This window comes from Leptodactylus fuscus, chromosome 1 (genome assembly GCF_031893055.1).
Source record: "Leptodactylus fuscus isolate aLepFus1 chromosome 1, aLepFus1.hap2, whole genome shotgun sequence".
Lineage (NCBI taxonomy): Eukaryota > Metazoa > Chordata > Amphibia > Anura > Leptodactylidae > Leptodactylus > Leptodactylus fuscus.
This window is the reverse complement of record NC_134265.1, coordinates 124,297,505-124,308,480: the sequence shown is the minus strand read 5'-3', so window position 1 is coordinate 124,308,480 and position 10,976 is coordinate 124,297,505. Positions and strand designations below refer to the sequence as shown.

The window sequence follows — 10,976 nt, the reverse complement described above, 5'->3', positions numbered from 1 at the left end:
CCCCCCTGACCCCCACCCATTGTGTGGTGAACAAGCAGCACAGCCAGGGACTGAACATTTCACGGGTTGTCTTACAAATGATGTCTTGATCACTGGACAGATAGGACTGGGGTGAAGAAAGGCTACAGGGCCGGCAATCTGTCCTAGTGATCCCAGGGTGAGATATCACACGGATTTAGTGCACACTGTCTGCCAGATTACAAGCATTAGCCCTACAACATACACTTTCTCCTGGGGGGTGGGGGGCAACTACAGGAACTGCTCAGGGCTCTGGATTATGGGATACTCTATAGTACGTTTGGCCTTTGCAGTTTTTTAGATTGTTGGGTACCATTCATTATTAAAGATTGGCCTGAAAATATAATAATGATGATAATAATTGGAATAATAATCATTGCAATAGTGAAATACATTTTATCTTAATCCGTGTAGGACTATATAACAAATATTACTATAAGATAGATAGATAAGTAGCAAGCTAAGAAGACTTCTAAGTCCCTGTACAGTCATTAGCACTTCTGAATCAGATAGACAGTGGTATGTGTGTGCTTGTATCTAGTACACAGCTATAGTGAGTGCTCTATAGATTCATACATGTATGATATAGATATACATTAGACTAATGCTGTGTCTTCACAGTGCAGTGCTATGAGGCTCCCCGCAGGGACTGGCCGCACATTACACATGGATGCCGGAGAGTATGTACAGGGGGCTCAGTTTCCCTCAGTCCAGCCCCAAGTCTCTGAACTCCTCGCACTTATCCTTCCTGCCATTGTGCAGGAACAAGGCGATGAAATGGGAGCCCCACTGAGAGGCTGCTGATAAGTCAAGATTGGAAGTGGCCAGCAGGCTGTGGAAGGGAGCGCCAAGCTACAGCTGGGGTGTCAGAGAGAAGGCTGCCCTCTGTGGACACATGCAGACTGCTCCCTCCCTCCTCCCCCTGCCTGTGCTCGATGTGTTTATTCTCTCTCTGTCTTTCCTACAAAGCCACCTAGAGGTTACTGACTTTCCCTGCCAGTGATTGAATAGCCTGTTGTGTTCTTCCAGCCCCTACACCTTCCTGCTCTATCCCCTCCCATCTGATCATGTTGACATATTCACACGGCATTATGTAGTAGTGATGCTTTGCTGCAACGTTACAGCTTCCGACACCTTCTTTTTATAACTCAGCCCTGTCCCCATCCAGTAGACCTGTCAAAACCACGCCTATGCAGCCACACAATTGGTCCAAAAGCGTCAAAGGGCCAATCAACTAGGTCTGGACTCGTAGCATTGCCACAACACATCCCTGGGATCTGGTGTAAGGACACAGAGAATACTCGCAGCTCTTTCTATTTCCTCTCCTCTGTGTCCCCATCTGTTATACTCTCTTCTACTCTCTCCCTCTCTCTGCACATCACTATTCTGTCCACACTATCTCCTAAGCCTGCAGGCTGCATGCTCAAACACTCAGTCACCATTCAGTAAAGGGGAACATCAGAAAGAAAAATGCTGCTATAAGTGGTGCTGCTTCCTTACCGGACTGCACGACTGAGACGAGGAAGAGTCTGCACGGAAGCTGTCTGCAGAGAAGAGCAAGGAACTTTCATCTGACGAGTCCTCCTCAGGGCACAAAGGTGGACTCATATTAAGGAGTGTTCTTCTTGCCTATAAGGAACTGGGATTCTAAGTATACTTCTTGTTGTGTGCCAGATTTAGGAGTCTCAGCCATTCCTAACTTTTCATTGACAGCAGTTGTGGACGTTGTGCACTTCTTCTTTCTGTTATTATGTACATGTGAAAGTCCCTCAACGTGGACTAAACCCTAAGCTGTGATATCCAAAGGGTCGCATTGGATGAATTTATCCATGAGAGATCCAGTAATTTCAGGGTCAAGCATGGCTTACCACCCATTCCTATCTCACCGGGCACCGGACTTTGCAATGAGCGCTGTTCTTGGACACCAGCCTCCCTTTTTTCCAACTCTGGCACTGCCACCCAATGGGGCTGCTCTATCCCTTCCTGGTGCCCTAGCCAAGCCCATCATGGATCAATTAGTGGGTGCCGCAGAGACTGGCATCCCCTTTTCTTCTCTGGGTCACCAGGCAGCTTCTCATTTAAGGCCTCTTAAAACGCTTGAACCAGAGGAAGAAGTTGAAGATGATCCAAAAGTTCACTTGGAAGCCAAGGATCTCTGGGAACAGTTCCACAAGAGGGGGACTGAGATGGTCATCACCAAATCTGGGAGGTGAGTCAAAGCTTTTGTATATTTCCTATCTATGAACACTAAATATACACACAGACACAGCAAGGGCAGACAGTGAGGAGCTGCTAGGAGAAAAGAGCTCAAGAGTCTGAATGGAAATTCTTGGACTATCTCCTCGAAGATCTACTGTTGTCCTGCCAAAGCCAGAAAGGACTGAATACCTGGGAAATAATGAAGTGCTCATTCCCTGCCGAGGTCCTGCGTGTAACTTATGTATATGCAGGCATACAGAACATGGCTGCAGTCATATGTTAGGATTGGAAAGTCACTTACTGAAGTAGCATAAAAGTCTGAGAGATTCCCCCACCCTCTCTGTTACCCTTTTATGATTGTTGTGGTCAAAGTTTTGCATGAAAGGTTAGTGAAGAATGATGATTCTTTTATGATGTCATGCGTTTCCTGGTTAGCTGCTGGAATAGATAGTAGCGCCTTTGTGGCCTTCTAGTAAAGGCTGAACTTGTATACCTCGGGATCATCTGGGTGTTGTATACATATGTGTAGAAATGATAGAATATCAGGTAGAAAACAAGGACTGGGACCCTCCGAGGCCCACCACATACATTAACTCCTTCAGTGCAAATGAAGCAGCACTAACTGCAACTGACAAGGTTAAACATTAAACTGAAGGGCTTTGATCTCTCGCTTATAGCGTCGTGCTCCTTATAGATAGACAGGCTGTATATATGGTAATGCAAGGATTTTACAGAATATAGCTATAATGCACACAACATCTCCTCCCTTTTATTTCTCCAGGAGAATGTTCCCACCATTTAAAGTCAGATGCACAGGCCTTGACAAAAAAGCCAAATACATCCTCCTTATGGATATAGTGGCTGCAGACGACTGCAGATACAAGTTCCATAACTCCCGCTGGATGGTGGCTGGAAAAGCTGACCCCGAAATGCCCAAGAGAATGTACATTCACCCGGACAGCCCGGCTACAGGAGAACAATGGATGTCTAAAGTGGTCACTTTCCATAAACTCAAGCTTACTAACAACATCTCTGACAAACATGGCTTTGTAAGTCATTGCAATTCTGATTCTATTACCATTAATTAATACATCATCATAATAATAAAATATATCAATATAATGTGCGCGCATATATATATATATATATATATATATATATTATATTATATTATATTTTATTTCTCTAATTCTACATTTATAAATATTACAATTGTAGATACGAATTTACCTGTATATAGGTGCCCTGTAATTTTATTTTATTGCTGAATGTCTAGATATAAGTAAAGCGAGCTTCTGCAGACACATACTGACTTTTACCGACTATAGCCCGGCTCATTTTTTAAAGTTTCTTTTTTTCTTCTGTGTGTATAGATGGCCACAGCTAGATAGCAAAGTGCGGCCTTGAAGACTGCGATACGTGTGTGAATTAGAAGTAAATGAATTCTGGCTTTATTAGATGGAAGGGCTTATTAATTCATGAGATATAATAAATGAGCTTGGGAGATAGAAGGAAAGCTTTTCTAAGCACTTTCCTCATAAACTGCGGGAAAGTCTTCATGAACAGTCTGCGTATATTATTAATAAACATTTCTACTTCACCAGATGGACTATAGATGGTTTATTTTATTTATAATATACAAAAAATTCGGGCTCTTTTTATATGCCATCTATTGGTTCAATGGATTTCTATGTAAGCACATTATGAAAACATTCGATAAAGACAGAACCATATCTTTACAAACATGTTTATTCAGTAACTTACTTTTTGTTCCTTGTAAGAAGTCAGTTCTTTGTATATTAAAGTGCTGACTATAATGTGAGGTTATAATACACATGGTCCTGCAATAATGTGAATTATAATACACATGGTCCTGCAATAATGTGAGATTATATTACACATGATCCTGCTATAATGTCAGATTATAATACACTGTCAGATTATAATACACATAGTCCTGCTATAATGTGAGATTATAATACACATAGTCCTGCTATAATGTCAGATTATAATACACATGGTCCTGCTATAATATCAGAATATAATACACATAGTCCTGCTATAATGTGAGATTATATTATACATGGTCCTGCTATAATGTCAGATTATCATACACATAGTCCTGCTATAATGTGAGATTATAATACACATAGTCCTGCTATAATGTCAGATTATAATACACATAGTCCTGCTATAATGTGAGATTATATTACACATGGTCCTGCTATAATGTCAGATTATAATACACATAGTCCTGCTATAATGTCAGATTATAATACACATAGTCCTGCTATAATGTGAGATTATATTACACATGGTCCTGCTATAATGTCAGATTATAATACACATAGTCCTGCTATAATGTCAGTTTCTGATACACATGGTCCTGCAATAAGGATGGCGTCCATATACCTGTGCAGATAGCATTGTATAGCTATAGTTTAGCCCCGAGTCCTCCTCAGTCCTGACATTACTTTCTCTTTGTACTTCTCAGACTATTCTGAACTCCATGCACAAATATCAGCCCAGGTTCCATATAGTGCGAGCAAATGACATTATGAAACTCCCCTACAGCACATTCAGAACCTATGTGTTCCCTGAGACCGAATTCATTGCTGTGACTGCATACCAGAATGATAAGGTAAGAAGCTTATAGGGATTTATCCAACGTGGTTTGGCTTTTTTCCACAAAGATTTTATTATGCATTGATAGTGCAAGTCAAGAAGGCACCCTTCCCCCACAACACCTCCAGCCTGCCTATCTTATCAGTTATAGAGGGGGGTATCATCAGTGTTGCTGAACACGAGTCTATGAACTCTCTAAAAAGTGGACTTTCCACTTTTTGTCTGTACAAAGTATGTCTGAAAAAGATCAAAGTGCTAATGTATGTGCTGCTTGTAAATATTTAACAATATTGAGACTATGAGATGTTTAACAATAGTAAAGATATACTTACTATTACCAAGATATACTGGCATAGGTGTTATTCTCTAATGATCTATCAAACGTATTACACATATCCTACATATTCTGCCCATTTCACTTTGGTAACATGCTATAATATGGCTAGCTTTGATGCCTATTGGGTATGTCTTTTGGTGCTACTTTATATGCCCGGACTCCATTGTGACTAGGACTTTTCTGCCAGGACAATGATATGTATTTCAATCCCAGAAATAGGATATTTACTATATAAAATGAAATTGCATTCTGTTCTTATGAGGACGTTAAAATCATTACAACCCTGCAGAGACAGCACACACATGCATATTGCATTATTGTCTTTCCCCCTTATATCTCTATGGGACACCCATAAAATACAGGGGTTAAAGAAAAGCCTAATATAGTGACTTTGGCTGGTTCTACTATAAGGTGAGAGGGGGAGAGGGGGAGATAACTGAAAACAAATGCTGGCAGCACAATCGCAAGGCGCGTCCACTTCTAATCTAAAAAACATTTCCCTATGAAAGTAGAAGAGCTAATGAAGTAGAAGGAGAGCACCCCACCGAGCCCCCAAATGCCACAGCTAGACGGCTGACCATTTATTCTATGCCAATGTCTTCATATCCATTATCGCCTATTCCTTCTCTATCCCCAGATCACACAATTAAAAATCGATAACAATCCCTTTGCCAAAGGCTTCCGTGACACGGGCAATGGAAGGAGGGAGAAAAGGTGAGTCTATGGCAGCCTGTAATTATTTATTTCGTTAGGGAGGGGGTACATATTTATTAAACCACTCCTTTGGTCCAGGCACCAGGTTAGGCCAATGTTAACTCCTAAAGCTCCAGGCAAGAGTTGGACAGAATTTTTTAAAAGCGATATATATATATATATATATATATATATATATATATATATATATATATATATATATATATATTCTAATTTATATATAATACAAATGTGTCAAATAGAGCATATATATGTATGTATATATATGCTCTACTTGACATAATTTTATTAGATATATTTATTTATAAATAGTTTTATTAGTTCTATTAGTTTGTTCTATGCTATTAGTTATTTTATATCGTGGTAAATTAGTAGAATCAGTACAAAATATCTATTAAATATGATAATATCGATGTTTTAATTTCTATATGAATGTCTAGCTATATAGTTGTTACTTTTACTTGATTAGTTATTATGTGCTAGACATGGAGGAATAACTGTAGGCCAATGTTTATTTGCTGCAATTCTTCATACATATTGGGGATTTCTGGATACAATATTCTATATCTGCTGTGCCTATGAGATTGTTAATTTTATTCAATCCCCATGAAAGTTACAGGAAATGTTGGTTTCTATTAAATGACCAGAAAAAAAAAACGATTTCAGTTTTGAGAATGTGATCATAAAAGTGAAGGCAGTTTAAGCAAACACGGATGGGGAACACTGCGTATTTTGGCTGCTCCAGTAATATTAAAGTAAATGTTATTTCACCTCCTCGTTGGGCCTTATATGAGATGTGGAGTCCTCACGTGCAGCCATTTAGGGTTTCCTCATTCTGGATATTTACATGTCATAATTATATATAATAAAAATGTATACATTCTGTGTTTTATAAGGGCAGAGATCTGGCACCGTCAGGGACTGTAAAATGAAACTGAACATTTCGAGGGCTTTTCCTGCGAATTCTCATTTCTAGCATTTCTGCCTGTCCTAAGAATTTGTGACACCTCGGCCTGACACTTCTTTGCCACATATCTCACCATCTCACTGTGCGGCTAATAGAAGCCATCTCAGCTGTTTGTTTTGTAGCCCCAATGCTAGATGACTTAGTCTCCCTCTGTAGCATTTCTCAAATATGTGTGTATAAATACATAGGGAAAATGGAGGTGAGAAAGTAATGGCTGTGATTTATACGTGTGCTTATGCCATATATGCCATAGCCACAAGCCTGTCCGGTCATTAGAATTCCTACTGATATTATTACCATTAAGGTGCAGAATAATGGGGAGGTTTACTAAGTCCATGTCCCCCCTGGTTAACCCCTGTTCTCTAGATTACTGGGGCTGAGCCAGGTCTGCAGTAGTTAGGACTATAAGGCAAAGGTCAAATACTTGTGTCTGCCGGCTGTTTATATTTCAAGCAGGGAATTATACACATTAAATGTGCGATTTGCCTTTCTCAAGGAAACAACTGAGCCTCCAGTCCATGCGAGCCTTTGATGAGCAGCAGAAGAAAGATAATGGCAGCTCAGACGAGTCCTCCAGTGAGCAGACTGCCTTTAAATGCTTCGCCCAGACCTCCTCTCCAAGCGCATCCACAGTGGGCACTTCAAACCTTAAAGGTACAATCCTAATCTCCCATTAACCCCATCACTCTCAGCCCCTGCCCTTGTCAGAGCCCCTACACCGTGCCACAGTTTGCCCTTTACTTATCCAACTTCTAGTGCCTTCAATAGCGGTCTCTAAGACACAAGAACAAGGTCAGGCTCCTAGCTTACTAACCCTTGCATTGCTGAAAGTCCTTTATTGGATCTGTGGTTTATGACCCTGTCTTATTTTATAGAATTATTATTATTTGTAGCAAATACAAAGTGTACCCAGTAACACAAATTGTTCTATATTCATAGAAAATGAAAATAAACTGAAAATATCTTAACTACATATGTCCAAATATATCTCCTGAGGGTTGAAGAATTGTTTGTGCAGAGTTTCTCAAATAATACAAGTATAGAAGTATTGTAGACCATACAAAAATACAAAAAATTATATATGATAAATAAATTCTACAGAATTATATCTATCTATATATTTATTTAGCCTTTTAGTATTTATTCATATATTTTTTAATGATTTTTCATTCAGATGCAATTGTATATAGTATTTCCTCCCTCCCTTTTATACTGCATGTATGATATGTAACTATATAATGTGGGAGTATAAAGTGTTGCTAAAAGTGAATTGTGCTTATGTTTTAAGGCCTTTGTGACAGTGAAGGAGACAGTGATGACGATATTAAAGATGAGTCTGCACAAGATACCGGGGATTCGGCCAAAATTTCCACAACCACTGGCGAGCACTCTAAAGAAATGAGGAGCCCCTCTAAGCTGTCTTTGCTACCATCGGACTTGGGAAGCAGAGGCAGGGAGCAGAGTATGAGGACTGGGAAGAGTTCTCCAGATTCTAGGCACAGTCCGGGCCAGATATCTTCCAGTAGCAGAGTCCTGAGTGTGGAGGACCTCAAGACCTCAGCTAGAGACTCCCATAAACTGGACGATCCCAAACCCTCCAAGGAGCATTACCCACCACTGACTGTACAGACAGATAGCAGCTCCCACCCTCTAAGCCAAGGCCATCTGCAGAACCTGGGATTTCCCCCTGGTTTGACTGGGCAACAGTTCTTTAACCCCTTGGGGGCTTCACACCCTTTGCTTCTTCATCCCAGTCAGTTTGCTATGGGAGGGGCGTTTTCCAGCATGGCAACTGGTATCAATCCACTACTGGCCACAGTGTCAGGAGCAGCATCAGGCGTGAACAGCATCGACTCTACAGGGATGGCCTCTTCATCTCAAGGACTACCAGGGGCATCTTCCTTACCTTTCCACCTCCAACAGCACGTCCTCGCCTCTCAGGTAAATGAGTCATGCCTCATGGCGCCACCATACTGCTATGTGTTAAGGTCCAGCCTAGACTATGCTCCTCACTACTGCTTAGGTTTATATCATCGCCCTTAGTGCAAATGTGCGTTTTGTTTGCACTAATCTGCAGTTGTGAATAGCTTTTACTCGACATGATAGGCAATTGGCTTGTTTCTGACCTGATACAGGACCACTGCTCTGTGTCTGAATAGCTTATCCCCTCCACCATTTTTGTTTAGCTAAGGGACTTAGTGCTTTCCTTCTGCATGGGCCATTTTGACCCATTCCTCTTTCATCATGCAGAATTATGTATTATCAGATCCACAGTCATTGTCAGACATATATAATGTTTTACAAAACACAATTGCCTTTATAATTCAATCTGATGGAATAGGTGTGAGAAATAGGTGTGTGGATTTTTGTAACATCTCTGTGTCATAGAGAATTAGAGATATGAATAGCAGATGTTGATATAAAGATACATGATGATTGTCTTCTATTTTACAGGGTCTGGCTATGTCTCCTTTTGGAGGGCTTTTCTCCTATCCTTACACATATATGGCCGCAGCTGCTGCAGCCTCCTCTGCTGTCCACAGACACCCTTTCCTGAATGCTGTCCGCCCCAGGCTGAGGTATAACCCCTACTCTTTCCCTGTGCCCATGCCTGAGAGTGGCAGCCTGCTGACCACTGCCCTACACACAGTACCCAATGGCACTCTTGACGGGAAAGCCCCCAGCCTGGTGCCCAGCCCTGTCTCTGCAGCCCTGGACTCTGAATTAACTAGCAGATCTTCAACTCTGTCCTCTGGATCTGTCTCCTTGTCCCCTAAACTGTGTGCAGAAAAGGAGCCGAGCAGTGAACTGCAGAATATCCAGCGTCTTGTCAGTGGACTAGATTCCAAGCAGGACAGATCGAGGAGCGGCTCCCCCTGACAGGCAGGAGGCGCCATCCCTGCCCATTCCAAACTTTTCTCTCATTGCACTTTGTATGTTCCAGAAGCGTCCTGTAGTCAGTGTGCTCATATGTCCCATGCACAAGCACCAACACTGAGCAGACAGGGGCTAAGCTTGTAAGCTGCTACCCAGGTGATAATGCCAATATCAACATATAGCTACCACTAGTCAGCCCCAACAGCCAATGCATGTGTCAATCTCTACGGGAACCAGTAAGCGAGAGAGCTCATTGCAGACTAAAACTTGAAGATATCATATATCCATAGATCAGGCCCTTCTCCAGTCCCTATTTGTAGCCATTGCTCGAAGAGATTGTTTTTTTTCGTTAGTTTTTGGCTATTTTCAGTGACAGAATGAGCATTTGCATGCGAATAAATCATTTGCTCTAAGTGCCCTAAATAAGTAATGTTGTGGGAAGAGCCTACCCCCTGAAGATATGTATGTATATATGTATATGTATATCATCAGGAGGGGCAAGTGTAGAAAACAGGAAAGTATTTATGTAATTATTTGGTATCTCATGTAAATAAATCAGAATACACATTCTGATTATTAAACGTTAATTTATTGAAATTGTACATAGTTGTGTAAATACTGCTCGATCATTGTCTTTTATTTCGCGTGGATTAACCTATTAGGTGCCAAAAGAATAGCAGTAAAAGGTGCATGGCACACAGAGTTAAACATACCCATTTCAAGATTAGAGAAATGAATCCGGAGGGGGTAGGGCTTCACATGTATAATGCAGGTAATACACACCGAGGAACACCCCAAATCTCATTTCTCCATAAATAATTGTGTCTCAATCACCTTATTGTCCTGCCCTGTTGGCCTATGTTCATTATTCCCCCTGAGCTGTGTTGCTGATAATATATGAAGGTATAATTACATACATGCATATATATACACGATGTAATGAATGTTTCATAGATATTGTTCCCCTTGTATTTCCTTATTTTCAAAGTCTCTACAACTTTCAATAAATTTTTTTTTATTGAATTGTACCATATCGCTTATTCTGATTTTACTTTGGTGTAAATGTAAAAAAGCTCGCCTACACACATCCATGTGCTGCTGCTGTGATGTCTATCTAATAAATATATCTACCTAACTAATATCATATATATAATACAATATCTATATATGGCTATCTATCTAATAAATATATCTACATACTTAATATCATATATATTTCATAAATACAATATCTATCTA

The 10,976-nt window shown here is 40.6% G+C and overlaps 1 protein-coding gene across 1 annotated transcript; it reads left to right on the top strand.

Moving 5' to 3' along the window:
• The first annotated feature begins 1,303 nt into the window (after nt 1-1,303).
• On the top strand, nt 1,304-10,765 carry TBX3 (T-box transcription factor 3). Its single transcript, XM_075276592.1, has 7 exons — nt 1,304-2,227; nt 2,999-3,266; nt 4,712-4,858; nt 5,817-5,893; nt 7,357-7,514; nt 8,149-8,801; nt 9,315-10,765. The coding sequence occupies exons 1-7, from the start codon at nt 1,836-1,838 to the stop codon at nt 9,738-9,740; spliced, it is 2,121 nt and encodes a 706-aa protein (XP_075132693.1). The 5' UTR covers nt 1,304-1,835; the 3' UTR covers nt 9,741-10,765.
• The last annotated feature ends 211 nt before the right edge of the window (nt 10,766-10,976 follow it).